Source organism: Prunus avium, chromosome 2 (genome assembly GCF_965620075.1).
Source record: "Prunus avium chromosome 2, drPruAviu1.hap1.1, whole genome shotgun sequence".
NCBI lineage: Eukaryota > Viridiplantae > Streptophyta > Magnoliopsida > Rosales > Rosaceae > Prunus > Prunus avium.
The window spans coordinates 1,154,506-1,177,458 of NC_142285.1; the positions used below are offsets into that span (position 1 = coordinate 1,154,506).

Below are 22,953 nucleotides of genomic sequence, written 5' to 3' on the forward strand. Positions count from 1 at the left end.
ACAATAAAAGAAATGGTTCAGAAAATAATTGAATGAAGATAGGAAAAGATAAGGGAATCCAATAAAGTGAGATGGACAACGTTGAGCAATGGTTTAGAACATAATTGAAACAAGACAATAAGGGATGGGAAATGGTTCAAAAAATAATTGAAGAACACAAGTGGAGATGAGCAAAAGTTCAGAACATTATTGAATGAGAATAAAGGAATCCAATGAAGTAAAAGTAAAAGTAAAAATGGAAGACAATTATGGCAATGGCTTCAATGAAAGGTTCGAATTATTCCGGGCATACGTATGGTGTTGTATTTGTTTTTATTTTTAAATGAAATTCTATTATGTTTTGGAATTTTAATTTTTTTAGGTAAAAATGTTTAGAAAATTAAATCACGAATGTTGAAACAAAAATAATGTAAAAAAAAATTAACGAGAAAAAAAATTTAGGGGTTAATCATGCTTAAACAATTTAATAAAGTTGCAGACTCAAATTATGAGTCTACAAGATTGGAGGAAATTTTTTTCTTTTAGTCCTGAAAATACATGAATAGTTTTATTTTTGAGTATGGAAATTTGAGTTTAGCCCCAGCATGATTGGAGATGGGTTTTTGTTATCATCCTTTTCTTGCTTTCTTTTGCATGCTTTAGAACAGATAAGCTCTGCTCATACCTGCATTACCTTTACCAGATCAAATATAATAATCTCAAGTAGCAGCAGTGAGCACAATTTCAGAATGAGAACCAATCGATGAAAAGCAGATGATGTATTAGGTTAACTACCCTACTAGCGAGACATTTACCCCTAAACTGGATTGACGCTCTTAGAAACAGAGATGATGTCCTTACAGTTCTTGAATTTCCTCAGGCCTCAAGATATGCATGCTCTCGAATATTGTCTCTCGTCTACCCACCTTGAGGGTGCATCTATTTGCAACCAACCATGAGCTTGGTATTCAATTTGTATCCTCGTCACGATCATCGCGAGGTAGATATAAAACCAAAACTAACAAACCTTGGTCCTATCGTAACATTTTCTGTCGGTTTTAATCACGTGGATGGCACATACTATAGTATGGTGAATTGAGAGGTAAAAAGTTCAATGAATAACTATGTTGCAGCGAGAAAAAATGGCAAACGAAGAAAAAGAAAACCTGCATGAAAATACCTTTTATTACAATATGAGTACAATAATTTACACCACAACCTCTACTAGTTACACATGTGGGCTACTAGACTTCTCTCTCTACAAGGTCAAAAATTCCGTTGCAACTTAACTTGTTTACAAACTAACACTGCATCATTCCCTTCCTCATGCTTTGACCTGGCAACGCCTGCAATCCACAGAAAGTAAAACTTGGCACCGTATTTCTAAAAAGTAAAGCAAATTACGATTCACACTAAATGTACAGCATATGCATGTTGGTGCAACGTTCACGCACAAGTAAAACATGAAATGGAAAAAGAAAAAAACCCAACGCACTAACAACGACAAATTGGTTTCACTTCCACACAAGGAGTAAGCGGGCACTACAGCATATCAAATTGCATACAGAAAATACGATTGTCAAAAGACTCATTCTTACCAAAATATATTAAAGCCACCAAGCACACTGAATTGACTCAGATCATCTTAAATTTGAGCCTTCGATAGGGTTTGAGTCAATTTCAAACTAATGTCACCATAAGGTACTTCTTGCTTTACATCAACAAGATCGAAACTCTTCAAAACCTGATGTATTGACCATGAAAACTCACATTTAGTAATATACCAAAAATGCTGCATCAGCTACTTCAACAGGCAGTACAAGTTTTGCTTGTTCAGAAAGTATAAAAGGAACAAATGACAAGCCAATTAAACAAACAAACAAAAAACAGAAAGATGCATCCAATACATTGCATATTTCAGAAAATAGAAATGCAGCAGAACATTTTCTAATAGCACCAAGACTAGGAACAAGAATCAGAGATAAAATGATATGTAACGAAAAACCCAAACACAAAGACAAATTGATATTTAACAAAAAAATATAGAATTTGAATAATTGAATCATTTTTCAATAACTAGGTTGATTTAAACCTAAACAAACATTTTGCTCAATTGCGCATATTCATCTAAAATGTATACAAATAATTTGCTCTTAAAATTCTATGATGTACACATAAGATACATACATGATACACCAGAACTAGGAGAAATTCTCAATTTACTATCCAAAAAAGCACTTGGATTCAAAGCAAGACAACTTAACAAAAATGTCTCCAAAATTTACCAGAGTTTCATAGAACATTCGGGCACATAGCTTTCTTGTTTTTCCTTCTAAGATTTTGTCTAAGCTGAGATCTCCAAATAGGTCTTCTGAGGTTGAGGTGATAGGAGATTGCCTTTTTAAATACTGAGCCACAGCCCTGCGCACCAAATGGGGAAAATTATTAAGAAAATTAAAGACAATGAGCCACTGAGTACAGAAATACAGCGACTAACTAAACCCTTTATAAACAAAGAAAAGAAACGATTGAAAGAGAAGTACCTGGTTCTAACAGACAATGAATCAACTGCGTGTGTCCCTTGAGATCCTGGTACTCCTTGTGTCCCTTGAGATCCTGGTACAAGCATAGATATGTCATCCAAATAGTGAACACAAAAGTTAGAAAATTTGAACTTAAAGAATGAGTACTCTTTATTCATACAGGCAGCCAAGAAAAACACTATACACAATTTACAGAATCATCCAAATCACTGATCAAGCAAAGGTTTCTGAGTTTACCAGCTGGTGTACTGCTATCTGCTTCCAGAAAATAAAGATCCTACAATGAAACATTTTAACAAGTTCGAAAGTTAATTAAGAGTTAACTGGTTCACAGAGGAAAACATGAAGTAATGCACTAATACACCTATTGCATATGGAGAGGGGTTTCAGAATGAAGTTCTATGTCTCTCATAAGTTGATTCTCAAAACTAAAAGATAAGAAGAGTTAAAAATTACATATTAACAAAATGCCTGGCAGGTTGAAACTATAAATCTCATATTGCGGTAAATACAAGTAATTCAGTATTTCAATGAAGTATTTTTCCGAAAAACAACCATAAAGAAAGTTTAAAGACTTGAGGAAGGAATTACACATAGACCAATATTATTAAAACTTTAGTCCACAAGGAAATGAAGGTCAAAATGAACAAGGCTCAGGAGTTAGGAATATCATAGAAATAAGAAAAAGATTAAATACGTGAGACTCTTGATCAAAGGCAGAGCCAAATTGTGCCCAGGGATTCCACAGGCCACGGCCCTCGCCACGGCCCCTAGAATATAAAATAGATATAGTCATTCAAATAGAATATTAGACTTCTACTAGTAATTGTCTTGTAGTTGTGAGTTGAGTGATACACATTCGTAGTTTGATATTTCAAACTCAGTTTTAGTTTGACTTTAGGTGATATTCTCCAACCTTGCTCTGAATGATTCAACATGTATCAAAATGCATTATCCCAAGGTAAAGGAAAATTTTGGCTTTGCCATCTTCCTCTCAGAGAGTTGGTAAAAAAGGGTTTGTTAATCTTCAAAAACCATTTCTCAAAGAAAAAAACACTAATATTATTTAATTCCTCAGTAAATCTATCATGCAACTTATTGACTCCAAAAAAATATATATGAATCTGCTTAACGTTCAAATTTAACTCAAAAGAGAGTTAAATGATAAACATTCTTTATCCTTAATGGAAATTATCAAGTGCATTATATCATATATAATCATATAAAAAATGAAAGACATCTAAATGTTTCCAAGTAAATGGATATATAAGCTTCAAAGAGCAAAGAAAACACTTAATGAACATAGATCACTCAAGGCTAAAGGTAAGCATAATAGAGCTCGGTAGAGTAAGTTGTGCTCAATAAAGTGAGCTGTTTCACAAGCCTTAGGTTCTCTATAATGTATCCCTAAGCCTTACCTCAAAGAAATCTTAAATCTAATGCCATCCACTCAAGCATAAACAAGAACTTAAGGCTTGTAAAGTTCCCACAAAAGGCACAAAACAGTAAAATGAAAAGCAAAAAATGATGTAAAAGTCAAATATAATTTATATGAAAGCACTTATAGGACCAAATACTGTATAACTTACTTCAGCTTCTGCAGTATTCCTTAAGTCAGGAGTATCTGATAGACCAGTGTTTTCTGGACGTAACTGCTCCTCAAATATTGTCCTTGGAGTTTCAAAAACAGTCTCATGAAATCCAATTGATGATGGTAGGTCTGGTGTCTGCAGTATTTGTGTTCCAGTGCTTGTTTCCAATGGAGGAACTGAAGCTGACCGTAAGTATGGAGATGGAGCAGGCGTAAGATCATCTCTCCTGGGAGAAGGCATGAATCTTGGTGAAGGTATAAACTCAGGTAAGATATTTTCCCCATCATGTTCTTCAACATGTCTGAGTTGATCAATTTCTGGGTTGCATTGAGTAGCAGGCGATTGTGCACCCCTATACTCTATGGAAGCTTCAGTTACAGGAAGAGACCGTGCAACCCTACGCTCTGGGGAGATTTCAGTTGTAAAAGGACGAGGAGATTGTGCAACCCTAGCTTCTGAGAAAGCTTCAGTTGTGGGAGAAGGAGATCTTGTAGGCCTAGAGTCTGGAAGAGCTTCCTCAAACAAATGGGATTTTGTGGATATATAGTCTTTGTTGGAAATGTTACAAAGATCTGAACACAGACCTACAGGCAGACACCCAGATTAGAAATAAAGTCATCAAAATGGCAGACAAGCAGCAAGAGAAAACTAATAAAGGGAAAAGACCCACTCACCACTTAATGAAGGCTGGAAGAATATTTGTTCCTTTCTTAAACTGTTGTTCAACTTCCAAACACCCAAAGCAGAGCACGGAATATTCCTCCTTTTACGCAATAAATCACTAGTATCTTGAATTGTCTTATTCATAAACCTGCAAAATTCACAACCTTATCTCAGTGACCAATACCAGAAGAAATACAGACCATATGATGAATAATATGTGCAACCATACTCATTGGACAACACAAGGGTCTCATCAAAATACTGCTTTCTCTTCCTTGGTCTTGCTCTTGGCTGCTCAGGAGGTGGTGTTGGTTGAAGTTCTGCAACAACAGAAGAGAGAAACACTCAAGGTAAAAATAAAGTTGTGTCATATTGACGTTTACATCTGAAGAGGATATTAGATGATGAATAGTAACTCTACACACCAAATGAAACATGTGTATCAATATTTTGTAGACCCTCTGGCAAAGAAGCAACAGATGCTGGTGGTCCTGAACTTGGCTGAAATAATGGAGATGGCCCACCAGAAGGTATAGTTTCCTCCATAATTGGAGAAAGAATGTCTTTCTCACTCCTTTCAGGGTCAACAGACCTGTATGGTTCAGTTACATCATCACTGTTATTGGGGGAAACCGGAGGAAGGATTTCTGAGCCAAAATCAGAAACAGCATCTCGCAGAACTTCCATTTCTTGAACATGTTCAGGGGAACCGTCATCTCTATGCCTCAAATCAATACTTTCTCTCTGGTTAGTTGGAACAGTATCTTCAAAACCAACATGTTGTGGAACCTCAACTTCTGGAAAATTTGGAAGGGTGAAGTCATCACTAAATCTTATTTGTTCATCTGTCTGATTGCCTGGACTAGGAGCCCCCTCAGCTGGAGGTGTATGGAGGATGCTGTAACCATGGAAACATAAAAATTACTATACTGCTTTCTCAAAGAAAGATTTAAAATCATACGTGGAAAACTCAAATGCATTAAGAAGCATACTCCTCATCCATGGGGGTAGCATCTGAACCAAAAACCTCTTTTGGAAGTGATAGATACATCTGTATATCCTAAAAATAACACAAGCTTCAGTCAGTAACAATGCAATTCCAGTACTTCAACATTCAAACAGTAAAATGAAGGAGAGCAAAAAATATATATACTTTAAAACAGAAAAGGAATAGATGTTCAACCTCGTCAAAAGTTATAGCAACATAAGGGTTTGTTCCAATAGGAATTTGATCTGTAACACAAAGTTCAAATATTTCAAGACTTTCACCAAATGAACATAAACAAAGAAAAATAAGAAAAGTAAGATGAAAATTCCAAACAGCAAGTCACTTCTACAACCTGTTAGTGTGATGTCTTCCTCACTCCTGAGATGATTATCGTGAGCCCTGAGGAAACAAAATCATTGCATCATACATCCATTTAAAAGCAGAAAAGAAAGATGGATGAAAAGGGCCTTCTGCGAATATTACCCCTCACAGAACAAGTCTGTATCCAAATCCAAAGCATCAAGGTCAAATGTGTCAGGCAAAGTGATGGATTGGACCGGTGCTTGTCTTGCATTCTCTGGCAAATTCAAGTCTATAGAAGCAAAGGCCTTTCTTAGGCTAGTCAAAACAACAGTACAGTCCTGGTAAAGATAGTCGACTTTCTTTGAGTATATCCGAACAACACCTACTAGAAGGTGTCCTGACATTCTCAGTGCAATAGGAACATCCGGAAACATGATGCGATCTAATAAAAGCATTCATATGAAAATTGTTAGCCAATTGTTTTTTCAACATTCAAGTTTTTATACGATTAAGAGAAAAACTGCACACAATAGACCCACCAAACAAGAAGAGAGAGCCTAAGAGAAGGACCACAGAATTCTAACTGAAATGAGTATGAGAGAAAGATACCTCAAATTCAAAAGTATGACCAATTAAAATTGTATACACAGCCCACAATAAACACATATCATTACCAAAATTGATTAAGAAATCAGAAAAGGGGAATGAAACAAAAAAATAACCAAGTAACTTGAACCCAAGCATATCTAAAAGGGTATATGATTCTGTTGATGGGGCAATCCTTAGACGGGCGGCACCTGTAAAACAAAAAGGGGTTTTACAGGCACCATCCATCTTCACCAGACTGACCATGTGATCAAAACGACAAAGGGGTTCAATTCAGCAAAATTTAGCATGGATTGATTATAATGTATGACAAAAATTATGAATTCCATAAAATTTTAAGATCTAAATTAGCATCTTACAAATCAAAACTTAATAAAAATACCAGATTAAAGAAGGAAAAAAAAACACTTCCTCAAAGAAAGGCGACGGTTTCACAAAAAAGTCTCAAAATTTAACAGAGGAAAGTAGCTTTGGATTCAGATTTTGAGACACCCAGAACACCAAAAAAAAAAAACCCAAACTTTAAGCAAAACAAACAAAAGGGTTGTACGGACCAACGGTGGAGGGGATGTCGGTGGAAGTGTAATGGGACTTCTTTAACCTGCTCTGCAGATGCGCCGCACACCATACGGTTCCCAGTGGGCCCTTCCGAGCCAAGAACGTCTGCGAATAAAACATCCTTCGACCTTCGTCTTCTTCTTCTTCTTCTTCTACACTATTTCAATGGCAAAACCTTCTTCTTCTTCTTCTTCTACACTATTTCAATGGCAAAACTTATAAATATATAAATAAGAACAGTGCTTCGTTAGTGTTTCTGTGTGTATAAATATGGTTTATGAGAGAGAGAGAAAAAGAAGACGGAGGTTTTAGGGTTATTGGAGATTGAAGGAGGAAATGGGGCGCGGGAAACGAAAAATGGCGCCCATTTGGAGTGAGTTTTACGGGAATAACCCTTGTGGTTTATAAGAATTACGAATTTACGACTGTTGCCCATTTGGAGTTCTCTTCTTTTTTTCTTTTCTTTTTTCCAAACGAAACGACAGATACTTTGGAAGTTTCCACTACTCAAATTTTCAAAAAAAAAATCTGCTCACTTTTCGAAAATAAAAAAAAGTGGGTAATATCCACAAGAGAATTCAATAATTTTAGAGAAAATTCTCAAATTTTTCAATTGGTAGTAATTAAAGTCTGAAGATAAAAACTCTGAGCTAAACTGTTTTTTTATTTTTTTATTTTTAAATCAAAGAAATTTAAGCTAAACTTTTTTTTTTTCCATGTGTTTGATTCACGCCGCAAATCTTTTTTAAGATTATGCTATTGTCTATGCTTTTCACATTGGATTTTGGATGATTTCTCTTGCTATCTTTTGTATACAAGATGTTTCTATTTTACAGTACATCTGCTTCAACAACAACAAAAAATACTAAAACTACTAAAAAAATTCGAATTAAAAAATAACAGATCAAAACCAACACCTTTTTAAATAAAAGCCAAACCGAAAAAGAAAACGCAAAGTTATCAAATTTGAAGGTCATAATGTAGCTCTCTGTTATTCGGCTCATGCTGTCTTTGAAACATATTGATTGCCTAATAAAATGGTATATATTCTGTGTGATTTATAAAGAGATCTCTAGAAACTCCTAAATTTAATTTTCTTGTCTTTTCAAATTCCTAACTAATATTTCCAACAATAAAAAAAAATCCAAACAAATATTTATAATAAAACGCTCATTTCTTTCAAATTCCAAGCCAATACTGTAGCAAGAGATGTAATCATGCAAGGGAATTTTACCGGCAGCAAGCACAATGAGAATGCATTGAACTCTACAAAGTATTCCATGACCCAACAGTGGTCAACTGAAAAACCATTCATATAGCCAACGAGGGTTGGTTGAGTTGGTAAAGAGCATTCTCTTCGCTAGCAAAGCCTAAGTTCGAGTCTCGCTACAGACAATCCCTCTTGGCGGGTAATCCGTAAAAACCAAAAAAGAGGCTAAGGCCTTAGTATGCCCTAGCCCTGCGATGGGGTAGCCTTCCCTCCTAAACTTTTTTTCACCCCAAAAAAAAAAAAAAACCATTCTTATAATCTAATAAACCAGCTCAAGTTCAACCAAATCTACAACAACGAAGCTTGAGCAAAATTACTCGAACACAATGGACGCTTGAGTTTAGTTCAAATTCGAGAATTTCAACCAAACCCAGCTTGAACAAACCAGATTTGTATTACGCTGTTCAAACCTGTATTGGTCAGAAAACCATCACAAGATGCACTAATCATGCCATGTCATTTTCATACGTTTTGATAACTATCAATCCAGTCAGCTTCTACCAGGAACGACTAGAAAATATCAAGGTCTTGACAAAATCATTCATTAAGATCAAAATCAATAGAAACTACAAAAAAGACTCTGATTTTTGTTCCATAAATACCCTATCCTAATTTCTGATACAATAGATACAAGTACAAACTCTCCAAAACCAAGCGTTCTGCCAGCTTTACTATGCCTTGTTTACACGAATTCGTTGCCCTTCAAACAACTGCAATGAACAATAAATATAAATAAATTGTCTAACCGTGAAAAATTGGATACCAACTGATCAAAATTGCTAAGGAAACAAATGGTCAAACAGTTCCAATTATTTGCAATAAAGGAATAATCAGTTCCAGGAAACTAATGAGGAAAGCAATATCCATCCAAATGAAAACATAACCACCATACCCTTGATTATAATTATTATTTGTAACATGTGAAAATCAGCAGGATGGAAACCACAAGGAAGTATAAATCATGGATGGTGAGAAAGGGTATTTTGATTCGTGATAGGTATCATACAAGAATTAACAGGAATTTATGCAGACAACAGAAGCAACTAGAGACAAAATACACCATGCACCCGCAAATTTGAAAATTGGCTAGTAATTCTAGCTTTTGCATCATTGAATTTCAATAATGGTTTATGTTGCCAGTCATATGAAAACTTCCATAAGAACATATAGAAGAAAGAATATGAACAAGCAGGCAAGTATATGTATGTATAGTTCGATTCCCAGCTTCCTCTAAAATATGGAACAGCTAGAAACTTACAGTATTGTTGAAAGATGAGATGGCAGCTTCTACATCCTCCTCCAAGGAGAAAGAAACAAACCCAAAACCACTAGATTTTGAAGTCCCTGGAACCCGGGAAACCTTTGTGCTAAGAACTTTTCCCTTCTCAGAGAAGAGGGTTTTGAGTGTATCCGTAGTTACTTCCTTTCCAAGATTTCCAACATACACTTTATGGGGGCTGTCAATGAATTGGGACTCTTCTGCCTGAAGAAGTGATACGTCCGCTTGTAGCAGGGGTTTCTCAGTTATGTTTACTTTGATTTCACGTCCTCCAATCTCCTGTATTAACAACCAGATGGAATTAATTCGTTTTTGACAATTAATAAAATTTTACTAAACAAATTGAAAAAGTGCCGATAGAGGGCAGAGGAAGTACACTTTATACTAGATGAATTCTTTAACAGTATTTTAATCAATATAAACGTATGAACCTTGGCAACACTTACAGTTCCATTCAGTTTTTCAACAATGGAATTTGCATCTTCAACAGTCTTTGCTGTAACAAATGCAAATCGGCGACTTCTTCCAGAGTACTTATCAAACATCACCTATGACCAAAAGGAAGGGAAGAAAGTCATCTCTTTTATTTCTTTTCTATGTTATTTATATTACAGTCAACTCAAAAAAAAAAAACATTCTATATATTGAAAGAAAGTCGCCAAATAAATCCTCATTCTCTTGCTCAGCAATACATATCTCCCAACTTGGATTTTACAATAGTAAATTCTTCACATTGATACTTGCACAAGCATTTAAAATACTTCAGCCAATATTTTCTGGTAAAAGCTTACTGGGTTACTAGCAAATCCTCAGCTATCTGAAGTATGGTATTATTAAACCATGCTCAAGCATGAAAAGAGTAAATGGTTTGACTGTCAATGACAAATATAATAATAGAAGATCAGGAAAACATCTCGAGAAACAGTAACAAGGTCTTGGCATGCTGCTTTACAAAATCAAGATGAAATTATAAGTAGAACGGCTCAAAAGATATTGTTAAAGCACCAGATTAGGATCATATGTTTTGATAGCTGCATATCTTCAAGCTTTCAGTGTTGTCTTATATTGATATGACTACATGTGAATTATTTGTCATTGAAAGGAATGATCAAAATAACTAAAGATTTGTGACAGGCAAAATCAAATTCATGACAAGATTTTATGCATATATTAAGGGTATTGCTGGTAATAACCAAGATTGATGTATTCACGCTCATGAGGTTAAGAATACGATTCCCAGTATGAAGTTCCAACTAAGCTATTAGTCCACTCTTATTATTTAACATCACATTTAGAATCTAGAACTGCAACTTTGAATGCAATTGTCAAACCGGACAGACACCATATGCATGTAAGTAAAACCTATTGGCAGCCTCGGGTTCGTATACTAGCTGACGGAGGAGCTCCACCCCACCAACCGTTGTAAACTACTCTTAGTTCAGTTCCAATCAACGAATTACCCTACAACACTGAAGTTCCCTTACACCAATTAAGCTAGGGTGTCCATGATGCTACATATTAACCCAACCAACCTATTCTTCTCAAGCTAACTAATCCAATACTAATATGAACCCAAACACAAATGTAGTGGCTGCCAAGTATCAAATACTTACCATACTGAGTTCTCAATCTTCAATAACCCAACAATTAAAAAACACAAAAATGCATGGAAAAACACAAAAATCAGACGTAAATAAATAAATAAAATAAAATGAAAAGGAAAAGCCAAAAACCTCAGCCTTCTCTACAGCTCCGTGTTCTTCAACAATTTTGGTAAGCTCAGCATTATCCACAGTCCTGGGAATGTTGCCAATGTAAACTCTCCTGGCCGCTTTAGAAGACGGGTCGGCTGCGACTTCTTCGGCAACAGCAAAGACTCTTTGTGAATGTCTGGGGGTCAGAATCATATAAGAGGAAGTGAGTTTGTGAAAGCCCTGAAATTGGGTTGGTTTGAGGATTTGGAGAGACAGTTTTGGTGCGGCTTTGATGGGATTTGTGGGATGGTGAAGGAGATTGGGTGGTGACAGTAGGGATGAGATTGTAGCCATTTGTTTTTCTGGGCTATTGGGTGTGATTATGAACAAGAGGAGAAAAGTGAATGGGGTTTCAGAGCAGAGTGAAAGAGTGAGGGTGGGAAAAGAGCTCAGACTGAGGAGGCTTCAATTTCATTATCTCATTATCTAGCTGGGATTTTGGAACAAGGTCTCTCACCCGCGGGTGAGATATGATTGAACTTCTTTTTCTTTTGTAGTAAAAGTAAATTACTTTACTAAAAAAAATTTAAATTACATTTTTTTATAAAAAAAAAAAGATAGTGAATTGCATTTTGAATAATAATAAATAAGTAAATTATACATAATTTTTTATACCAGTGAGTGAGAGTCTAAACTAGAGATTCAAATTCGAGTGCAAGGAATAGATTCACTGCCTTAATTAAAACAATAAAAATTAGTATTTGTGATTTTAGTATATTATCGACCCCTCAATAGGAAGTTCGAAAAGAAAAGTTAGAAATTAGGCCTAGAAATTATAGAGACCTAATTGAAATGGGGGTGGCCAAAATTGTCATTTCCTTCCCTGTGGGTAAAAGTGATAGCGAGTACCCCATTTTGCAGGTAGGTCTGAGGGTTTTAAGGGTTCGGCCCGTATATATACACACCAGTTTCTTACTCAGTGTTTGTGGCTGAGCCTTTCGGAGACGGAGAACCAGTGAGAGACTCTTACAAAGATTTCACGATGGCGCCGAAGCAGAGGACCCCAAAGGTGACCCGAAACCCAGATCTGATTAGAGGGATTGGGAAATACTCGAGGTCGAAGATGTACCACAAGCGAGGGCTTTGGGCTATCAAGGCCAAAAACGGCGGCGCTTTCCCTCGCCACGACAAGAAGCCCGCGGCTGACGTCCCTGCTGTGAAGCCGCCTAAGTTTTACCCCGCCGATGATGTCAAGAAGCCACTCGTCAACAAGCGCAAGCCCAAACCCACAAAGCTCAGGTCCCTATCTCCCTTCTGTATCTATCTCTATGGATTTGTGTGCCTTTATGTATTTATCAATGGGTTTCTTTGACTGTGTTATGTTATTGGGTTTGGTTTGCTTTTTCCGTAATGTGGGGAAATGGTTTGAATGGATGCCTTAACGTGTTTGGATTCTGAGAAAATGTGTTTACCTATGAGCTTATTTTTTCTCTCTCTATTTTGTAGATTTGTGAGTGACTACTTTTTTATGTGATGTGATTGGGTGTGTGCATTCTATTAAGTTCTGTTTATTGGGATTCCGTCTTTGATTTCCAATACCCATGTCAATTATGGAAAAAGAAATTGGGAACATAGAAAGTGAAGATATGCATTGGACGGTCCCCTTGGTTTGGGGTTTGAGAAAGTATTTACTTTGTTATCTGAGTTTTGTTTTTTCCCTTTGGGAGTTTGAGGATATTATCATCTTTCATTTGTTCAATATTGGTTAGGATATAGAGATTAGAGTTAGATATCTATTTTTACCAAAAAAAACATAAATTGTGAGATGGGAATGTTTTATTTTCTTTTTCAGTTGCTTACTTTAAAGCGGAAGTAGATTGTTTATGTTCGAGAAGCAGTTTTTGATCTTCTGTAATCTCTGTATGGTTTTTTTGTTTAGATCGTTAGTAATTTTTTGTTATTTTCTTTTCTTCATATTTTGTAGGGATAGCATTACTCCTGGTACTGTGTTGATCCTTCTTGCTGGGAGGTTCAAGGGGAAGAGGGTTGTGTTTCTGAAGCAGCTCTCATCTGGCTTGCTTTTGGTCACTGGTAAGTTCTTTTTTTTTTCCTTAATTAAGTTTTTGTTTTTTTCTTGTATGTTATTGGTGCAAGAACAATGATGAGAAAGTGCTCCTTCATCTGTTTCAGTTCTTTCTTATCAAATTTATTAGTGCTTAATGTTTGTATCAATTGTTCTGCTGGTTGGTTTCATATGGAGATTATTATTTGGTTTGATCGACCGCGTATGTAATACAAAGAAAAACATGCTTTGATGAAGTGTTGGTCATTCAGTACATGGAACAAGGTCATTGTTTACATGTGTGATAAAAGTGATTAAATTTTGTTAGTGTGTTTGAATGGAAGTTCAATAGAGCCATTTGGCTGTGCACGTCTGTTTTGAAAAGAACCATTAGGCTGTGCCAGATAATGTGATTTGTAGTTTTGTTGAGCATTTCCCTTCCCTCTTTTTTTTTTTTTTCATATTCCCTGCGTGCCTTAGATTTCAGAGTTGGAGTGTTTCTTACTGTCGTTCTTTCTTGTCATTTCAGGACCATTCAAGATTAACGGTGTTCCTCTTAGACGTGTGAACCAAGCTTACGTGATTGGAACTTCAACCAAGGTTGACATCTCTGGCGTTAACGTGGATAAGTTTGATGACAAGTATTTTGCAAAGGAAGTCCAGAAGAAGAAAAATAAGGGTGAAGGCGAGTTCTTTGAAGCAGAGAATGAGGTTGGTGTTTTTCTTTATTAAAAAAATCTTTTATCTATTTTCAAGTGTATACTGTCTATGGTCGTTCTTTGGCCGTCTTTTTGTTCTTTTCTTCTAACCTTTGATTTCCTTCTTCAAATTGTAGGAGAAAACTGTACTTCCACAGGGGAAAAAAGATGACCAGAAGGCTGTTGATACAGCATTGATTAAATCCATCGAGGGAGTTTCAGATTTGAAGACTTATTTGGCTGCAAGGTTTTCTCTCAAGCAAGGCATGAAGCCTCACGAGCTTGTTTTCTAGATTGAAGAAACTGAGAAGTGTTAGATTTTGCTTTTCTATCCAAAATTGTTCCATTTTTGTTTGAACTTGATCTTAGTGGTTGTACTCTTAAGTTTAATTTGTAATTGACTTCTAATCGGATGTTACTTTAGATCATGCATTGTGCGAATGTTTTTTACCTTTTCTATTTTATTAAAGGAGGTTTGAACCTAGGATCTCGACTCACTCCCATTTCATGCCATGTTTTCTAATATTACAGCCTTAGTTGCGGTCATGTGAGATGATTAACTTGTTGGTTGCTTAGGGTTTAGGATAATATTATGGAAACCTTTCTTTGGGGGTGCTTAAATTGAAGTATAAAAACAGAATTCTTAGGATAAATGCGTTGAAGATGGTTGTATGTGTGACAAAACCCTTGCTATTTTTATTGAGTTATAAGGAGTCGTAGCCAACAAATTGAAAACCGACACGAGGAGTATAAAACTCAGCTACAATACAAGAACAATTTACATTGTTCATTGTGTGATCATAGTTCTATTTTATTGAGAGGGGAGCCCCTGTTGTTACAAAGGGAATTCAAACAGGGCATTTATTCAAACTCGAACAAGGTTAGATGAAAGCAAGGTTAGATGAACATGGTTACATGAACGTTACAGTTTCCACAGGACTTGCCACAAATTAGTTTCAGAGTAAGCTGTCGGTCTGAGCGGGCAATCTCCTGAAGAAATTGCTGGGTACAGAAGGCAGCTTGCTTCGGAACCTGGGGTGCCTCAAGTAATACAGCCCTGCAACTAAAGCAACCACTCTAAATGGGACCACATAAAGAACCACAGATGCACAAAGGCAAAACAGTATGAAAAGGCTGGTCGCTCTTGGGTCTCTCCAGCTCAGTAGAGACTGAAACCTCTCCCCTTGTGTTGCTATGTCACCTACAACTGTCTGTATCCTTCCTGCTACACTTCTGATCCTGTCGTACCTCATTCGAACTATATCATGGGGTCTAGAGCTCGGAAATGTGTCAAACTCTTCATCAAGCTCATCCGGGTGAACTGTCTCTGCCCATGAAAGCTTGGTATCCATGTGAGGAGGATGTCTAGGCCTGAACCTGTAGTTCCACATTCCAATGAGGAACATGTAGACAAAAAGAGTTGGAAGTATCAACTCTGGGTAGCAAATCAATATGAGAAAGAGAATGTGGACAAGAACTGTGGTGACCCCGTTCTTCCAATCACATACATCACCAAGCCACCGGCTCATAGAAAACATGGCAGAAAGTAGTGACATAATTCGAAAGAAGTTAGCCTTGCTTCTTCGCATGCTCCACATGTGAGAATCAACATCTAACATGTACTCCACCACTTCTTTCCTAAGAGGTGGCTCAGCTCTGCCAAGTCTTGCTGCTACAATATTCATGGCTTGGTATCGTAGATTATCGACTTGGTTCACTGTGAAAGGATGCAAGTAATGCATTTTTGGTAGCAAAGGGTGCCCATAAACATATATCATGTTAGCAATAGAGAGGGTGGTGAATCGAACTGCTAGTTGGAGCTCCCCCATTTTCTTCACTCCATTAGGCTGTAGAACTAGGAGTGGGTACGAATGTGTGTACATCCGATGAGCTTCAAGTGTTGATAGTCGAATACGTACCTTCCCAATTCGTGAATCTCTTGCTGCACTGCCTGCAGCTGGTGTTTGTTTCTCACCTCCACCTAGGTTGCAGTTATCGAAAACTCCCAATGTTATCACGGTGCAGGGGTCGTAAACTTCCCATGTGTACTGCTCGTTCCATTTAGGATTGAATGTGTCTAGAATTGTTCTGGTGCGAACCCATTTCTGGCCGTACTTGGCTACACAATAAGCATCTGTGCTCCCTCGGCCATCCTTCATCTTCATTGGAAGAAGCCCTTGTGCACTTAGAATGCCCACTTCCAAAATCCCAACAGGCTGCTTCCAAAGCTGCCTTGCTGTTGGCCTTTGATCACTTATATACATGGTTGATTCATCTAGTACATGGTATCCACCTTCAAGACAAACTCTCAGGTGAATTCTACTAGAAAACTTGAGCTCCTTCCTCCTATCTGGCTCCAAGATACCAAAACCATACTTCTCAAGATTGAACCAGCGAGAATGAACTGGCCTGTGGTCAAGCCGCTTCTCAAACATGTCAATTGGCATGCTTATTTTCCCCAACACCTCATCTTTCGAAGGGTGCACTCGATCCTCGACTGTAATAACCAGTTGCTCCTCAAAGGGCTCAGCTGCCACAAAGACTAAATCTTCATTCCATAATGGATTAGCAGTCCGACTTGGGCATATCTTGGTCCTGAGCAATTGGTTTCCAACTTGAGCTTTGACAAAGACTTCTGGGAGGCGGCTTCTGTCATTGGGCAGCACATCCTGAGCTTCAATCACATTCACCCTCAGGTACCATAGTTTTGGTGATACATATACCTTTGATCTGATATTAAAAACACCCTCACCATAGACAGCTGCAGCATCTGAATGCCATGCATCTGGAAAGGCTTCATCAGCCTGTGTTCCCATCCAAACTGCGAGCATGATCTCACCCCTAACCTTCCCTTCTCCGCGGCGGTGCTCCAATCTGTACCACTGAGGAGCCAGTTGGCTGTCAGGTGGAACTCTGGTTGGAACCTCATTCAAGTCAAAAACCACCCTTCCAAGATAATCATCTCTTCCAATCATCTCTTTATCTTTGACAAAAACTTCTACCACTGATGATTGAATTCGATCTTTTGAGAAAGCAAACACCTGGTTCCACTCTGGATTCATTTTCCTCTCAAAATGCCTTGTTCTTCCCTTATAGTTTCCCAGCTTTACTTCCACGTAAGGATCACAGCTTCCGGTAATGGAGCTGGGAGGGAGGTCTTTGGCTTTCACAACACGAACAAAAAGATAAAACATTTGTTCAACAAGGTCATAAGTGCTTGTAAATCTCTCACCAGTCATCCATCCTCTTCCTCCATGTGCTCCTCCATTTGGCCATCTCTCACCAAGCTGTGGGTTGGTGTCTTTCAGTTCATAGTCATCTTGGTGGTTACGATGGGCTTCCAGTTGAATTGGCCGCATGGTTAATGGGAAACCTTGATGTTGTATTTCTACTGATTTGCCTGGTTGCTGCAGAACTTGATGCTTGTGTATGTGATGCGCTGTTTCAGCTTTTACTTCAACTGGCTCTTTGATCTCCTCCTTTGGATCTTGTGCAGGATCACTAATGCTAGACCCAGCTGCTGCAGCAGAAGAATTTGTTTCAATCAAAGCAACCGCAACAACTTTTTTGTTGAATTCTGCTGTGATAACTGTAGTGTTATCTATTACAGGGCCTTTTTCTTTGGGAATAGCAGCCAATACTTTGCTATTAGTTCTTGTGCTTTCTGTATTTGGAGGTGCACAGGGACTAGAAGTTGGGTGTTCTGGCGGTTGTTGAGAATTAGAAGGAGAGTCTTCTAGTAGTTGTGGTGGAGAATATGGAGGAGATTTTGGTTCAGGTTCTAGTGAAGTGTATACTTTTAAACCAATCTCACCCTTGACGGATGAGAAAAACCACTTCTTTTCTAACTGGAATCTTTGATAAACTTTCTCACTTTTCGTGACAATATTTGAGCAAGGAATTCTTACTCTTCCAAGGAAGTTTCGGCCAGGAGTAGGTGATCTCCTCTCATGGTAGACAGAGGCTTCAATGGTTTGGTGATGGAAGTTTCGTGTTTGGTCGATATCAAAGAAAAGTTTGTGGTTCCAAATGGGGTTGAGGTTCTTTAAAACAGTTTTGGTTCGGCTAAGCTTGTTTACAAAATCAACTTCTACAAATGGACTAGCAGAACCTTCACCGTCTTTGGGCATAAGATCATGAGCATCTACCACTTCTACTACCAGCTTCATTCTCCTTTTGCTTACTTGGCTGCTGTGAGAATCTAGAGGAAGTGACACCCCTCAAGCAATCTGAAATAAGCTTCAAAAGCAAAGAAGTTTTATCTAGGAAGGAACAAAATTAAAAAGAAAAGAAAAAAAAAAAAAAGGAATGTTCAGGTTCTTTCTCTTGCACTGTGGTACTATGCTATTTTGGTGAAGCAAAGAATGATTTGACGAAGAAGCTGCCCTGCCTGTCAGTTCTGTTATAAATCGAAAGATGGCCGAAAAAATGGAGGGAAGCCTTAATTTTTTATAAAGTGTGGGAAAGTGAAGCTCTGCCATTCATATAATTCTCAAAGAAGGCAATATTATCTCATTAATTTTGTCCCAAATGCTTCAAGCAAAATTTGTTTTATTTTATATTACTTCTGCATTGCTTGGGAATGATCTCAATTCTGTTTCTTTTTTGTTTGCTGAGAGGTAAGAGCCTCTTAACATGATGAAGAATTAAAGCTAACTTTTGTGTTTTTTATATACAAAACGAATAAAATGTTCTCGAGGCCTCTGTAAGAAACTACATGGCTAGCTTTTCTTTGGCATGAAGAATCAAATCTCAGAGATCCTTTTCTTCTTATGATCAAGGGTATAACTTTCATCTGATTAAAAATTATTCACTTGAATCTGTGTGTGTTGAAGGGACATCCCTTTCTTGGCTAGGCAGCAATCTGAATGTCATGAAGTGTAAAGTAAAGAAAGTTAGGAAAAGAAAGGGCTATGAAAGGCATAGTTGGAGCCTAAGAAAGAAAGAAAAAGCAAAATCTGAAGCTGCATGGTTTATGAGTTGCGATCAAAGATGCTTTGCTTTCTGCTTTCTACTCTCAGGGCCGGCCCTGACATTTTGGTGGCCCATGGCCAAAAATTAAATGAGGCCCTTAGATATATGTTTTTCTTGAATGTGTTCATTCATTTTTCTTTTTATGAATAGGGGGGCAAAGTATCCGAAAACAACTAAGGTTGCTAAATGTAATAATTTCATTCAACTAACGAAAAAAAACCAAAAGTACATGATCCATAAACAACAAAATGCTTCTCAAGTGGCTTAGTGGCTCTTCAATAGGGCTTAGTTCTCAAATGGCTCAATTGTAAACAAAATGCTGCTTTGACTTCCACTCCATCATCTATAAATCAAAACACAAAAGCAGTAACATTAAATCAATATTTTCCAACATTAAAAATTCTTGATCTTCTAGCATTTTGAGAAGCAAAATCATCAATAACCTCTTCAAAATCAATATTTCCCAACATATTCTTTTCAATACATAAGATTGCCAATCCATTTAACCTTTCTTGTGACATAATTGATCGCAAATAAGATTTTAGTAATTTTAATTTTGAAAAACTTCTTTCTGCAGATGCTACAGTTACTGGCAGAGTCAGTATAATTCTATAAGCAATTGAGACATTTGGAAAACAATCCACAACTTTTACAAACTCAAGAACTTCAATGGCTGTCTTTGTCTCTTTCGGTAAATACATTTGTAACACTTCCAATTCAGAAAACAAATCATCAGCATTAATATCAGATTCATTATTATGTGTTAATGCAGCTTCAAGATTTCTACAACATTCACGCAATCTAATATAATTCATTTGAAATAAATTCTGAGGATCAAACAAAAAACCAAAAATGCCTTCAAATATTTCTAATTGTTCAAATCTACTCCTCAAAGAAGAAATTGCAGCATCAACTACAACAAGAAAATAATTAACCCTAAAAGATTCTTCAGCAGATTGAAATGTCTCTTTATGGTCATTTTCATCAAATTGTTTTTTTCTTCGACTTTGACGTTTTTCAGGAAATACAGGATCAATTTCCATCTTTGATGCAATCTCTTTAGCAGAAAGTAGGGCCAATGTGAACCCATTTTCCCTATAGTCTACAAAATAAGAGACCAGCCCCTTCAAATGTTTTATTGCAACATCAATTTGCATATCTCCATATTGCAATTTTTGGCTAACCAAGTCAATTTTTTTCAAAATGTTATGCCATATACTCATGCCCAACAAAAATTCAAAATTTTCAAGTTCATGTGTAGCTAAAGATTCAGCTTCACTCTTTGTTTTTGCATCTTCACTAACCCTAGACAATTCAAATAGAGCTTCTCTTATATCATCAGTTTGGGTTATTATGGCTTGAACACCATTAATATGACTTTCCCATCTTGTTGTTGACAATGGTTTAAGAGTTAATCCATGTACATGATCTTGAAAAAATTTCCACCTCTTTGTAGAACTAGCAAATAGAGTATACATACGTTGCACAACACCAAAAAATGACACAGCTTTAACACAAGAGTTTGCCATATCACAAACTGTTAAATTAAGAGAATGACAAGCACATGGCATATAAAATGCCCTAGGATTTATTTTCAGAAACCTTGTTTGCACACCATTGTTTTTCCCCTTCATGTTAGCTCCATTATCATAACCTTGGCCCCTTACATTATTAATATCAAGTGTAAGACACTGTAATACAGCTTGTAACTCATTAAAAAGCCCACATCCAGATGTATCATCCACTTTCAAGAACTCTAAAAAATACTCTTCTACCTTTATGGGAGCATTTGACATATCTACACATCGAATTATTAAAGTCATTTGCTCATGGTTACTTACATCCGGAGTACAATCAAGTATTACAGAAAAATATTTTGCCTCTTTGATTTTTTCAATGATAGCACTTCTAACCTTGGAGCCTAACATACCAATAAACTCATTTTGAATTTTATGACTAAGATAGTGATAATGAATCTCATCATTCTGAATACGTCTAAAATGCTCTTGCAATACCAAATCAAATTCCGCAATTAATTCAAGCAGCCCCAAAAAATTACCATTGTTATCTTGGTAAATTTTCTCATTCTCTCCACGAAAAGCTAAATTTCTTTTAGCAAGACATTTCACAACAGAAATTATTCTTACTAAAACCAATTTCCAATGTTCCTTCTCTTTTTTAATTTGCCCTTGTAGCTCTTTATCAATTGTTTCATTCTTTTTCAATCTAATTTGCATGTCAATCCAAGTTGTCATGTTATTGATATGCTCACTACTAGTTTCATGTTGTTTAAGCCTCTCACTTAAACGTTTCCAGTCATTAAGCCCTTCATTTGCCAACAAACTTTTAATTTTCACAGATTTAAATAACTTACAACAAAAACAATATACTTTGTCCACATCTTTTGAGTACACTAGCCATTTTCTATCCTGACCCTCCCCATTTGATAACTTTCTTGTAAAATAAGAATATGAAAAATGCCTAGAGAGCCCATCAACAGGAAACTTTAGATTACTTTCTCTTACAGGACCCTTTTCTATTAAAATATCATTTGTTTTGTTATCAATGTTATCCCAAATTCTTGGATCATAGATATTCAAAGCATGATTATTTTCATTCTCAATGAGGGCATCAACCTCTTCATTTTCTATCATATCTTCTTCCTGACTAATTGGTTGTTGAGATTCATTAACTAATTCATCAGATGGATCTTCAATTGAAGAACTAGTTTTAAAAAACTTATCAAGAGCTCCTTTTTGAGTTTGAATCATTTTTTCTATTTTTCTCATTTTATTTCTTTTCTGACTTCCAGATTCATGTTTCCTAACCATTTTTGTTACTACAACTAGCAAAGCAACCAACCAAACACAACCAACAAAGCAACCAAACTCAACCAGCAAAGGAAAAAAACTGATTTTAAGCAATAAAAAAAAAAGCAATACAACCTGGTTTATGCTTAAGTTGTATTAAACTGCTTCATTCTTGCAGAGCTTTCACTTCAATTGATCTATATTGCACTTGCACATCTGCAATAATATAACAAATATGTATAAAGACATGTATAAAGAATTCAAATCTATATAAAAAATATGTATAAAGATAATGGAAATAATTCAAATATGGGGTTATTGTTGACGAACCTCATCCTCACTCACTCAGATAATCTTTTAGAGTCTGTAGTGTAGAAGAAAGAAATCTACAAATATTTCTTTGGATAGATCAATTCAAAGACAAAGATAAAAGAGGGATGAGAGAAAAACTGGAAATAATAAATTTAAGAGAGCTTTTCTTTTGGGTCAAAGACAGACAAGAAGAGAGCTTCGGAGAAGAGAAGGGAAAATATAACTTGGGAGAACAGAGCATGGGAGGAGAAGGGTAATATATTTTTTTTAATGAAAAGAAAATGGTAATATATTATATATTGACAAATAAAAAGAGAGGAGAACACGGTGGGAAAGGGACAATTTTTTTGGAAGCAGAAATGCTTTTTATGGGCAAAGACAAAGAACAGAGCGTGGGAGAGGGAATATATTAACAACTAAAAAGAGAGGAGAACACGGTGGGAAAGGGACAAACTTTTTGGAAGCAGAAAAGCTCTTTATGGGCAAAGAGAATATGTGTTTTTTATAAATAAAAAAAAATTTAAGTTTGGGCTCCAGTAATATTAAAAAAAAATTTTGAGGCCCCAAAAATTGGAGGCCCATGGCCGTCGCCCTCGGTGCCCAGGCTCAGGGCCGGCCCTGT

The 22,953-nt window shown here is 36.5% G+C and overlaps 3 protein-coding genes, 1 long non-coding RNA gene and 1 pseudogene across 4 annotated transcripts; 1 reads left to right on the forward strand and 4 right to left on the reverse strand.

Moving 5' to 3' along the window:
• Positions 1-1,135: 1,135 nt before the first annotated feature.
• On the reverse strand, positions 1,136-7,560 carry SYN3 (Rad21/Rec8-like family protein). Its single transcript, XM_021963286.2, has 14 exons — positions 7,229-7,560; positions 6,249-6,510; positions 6,118-6,164; positions 5,961-6,010; positions 5,770-5,837; positions 5,203-5,675; positions 5,007-5,097; positions 4,789-4,925; positions 4,112-4,698; positions 2,760-2,799; positions 2,523-2,595; positions 2,265-2,400; positions 1,578-1,723; positions 1,136-1,325 (listed from the first exon to the last, which is right to left on the reverse strand). The coding sequence occupies exons 1-13, from the start codon at positions 7,350-7,352 to the stop codon at positions 1,625-1,627; spliced, it is 2,187 nt and encodes a 728-aa protein (XP_021818978.2). The 5' UTR covers positions 7,353-7,560; the 3' UTR covers positions 1,136-1,325; positions 1,578-1,624.
• A 1,470-nt stretch (positions 7,561-9,030) lies between these two features.
• Positions 9,031-11,949, reverse strand: PSRP2 (RNA-binding (RRM/RBD/RNP motifs) family protein). Its single transcript, XM_021963304.2, has 4 exons — positions 11,515-11,949; positions 10,228-10,329; positions 9,761-10,060; positions 9,031-9,212 (listed from the first exon to the last, which is right to left on the reverse strand). The coding sequence occupies exons 1-4, from the start codon at positions 11,827-11,829 to the stop codon at positions 9,174-9,176; spliced, it is 756 nt and encodes a 251-aa protein (XP_021818996.2). The 5' UTR covers positions 11,830-11,949; the 3' UTR covers positions 9,031-9,173.
• Positions 11,950-12,413: 464 nt separating this feature from the next.
• Positions 12,414-14,719, forward strand: LOC110760941 (large ribosomal subunit protein eL6x). Its single transcript, XM_021963299.2, has 4 exons — positions 12,414-12,774; positions 13,460-13,566; positions 14,067-14,248; positions 14,373-14,719. The coding sequence occupies exons 1-4, from the start codon at positions 12,518-12,520 to the stop codon at positions 14,526-14,528; spliced, it is 702 nt and encodes a 233-aa protein (XP_021818991.2). The 5' UTR covers positions 12,414-12,517; the 3' UTR covers positions 14,529-14,719.
• A 264-nt stretch (positions 14,720-14,983) lies between these two features.
• On the reverse strand, positions 14,984-18,814 carry LOC110760934 (FT-interacting protein 1 pseudogene; annotated as a pseudogene).
• Positions 18,815-19,140: 326 nt separating this feature from the next.
• LOC148296211 (uncharacterized) lies at positions 19,141-22,953 on the reverse strand. Its single transcript, XR_015833525.1, has 3 exons — positions 22,350-22,953; positions 22,155-22,235; positions 19,141-19,552 (listed from the first exon to the last, which is right to left on the reverse strand). It is a non-coding gene; the product is annotated as an uncharacterized LOC148296211 (long non-coding RNA).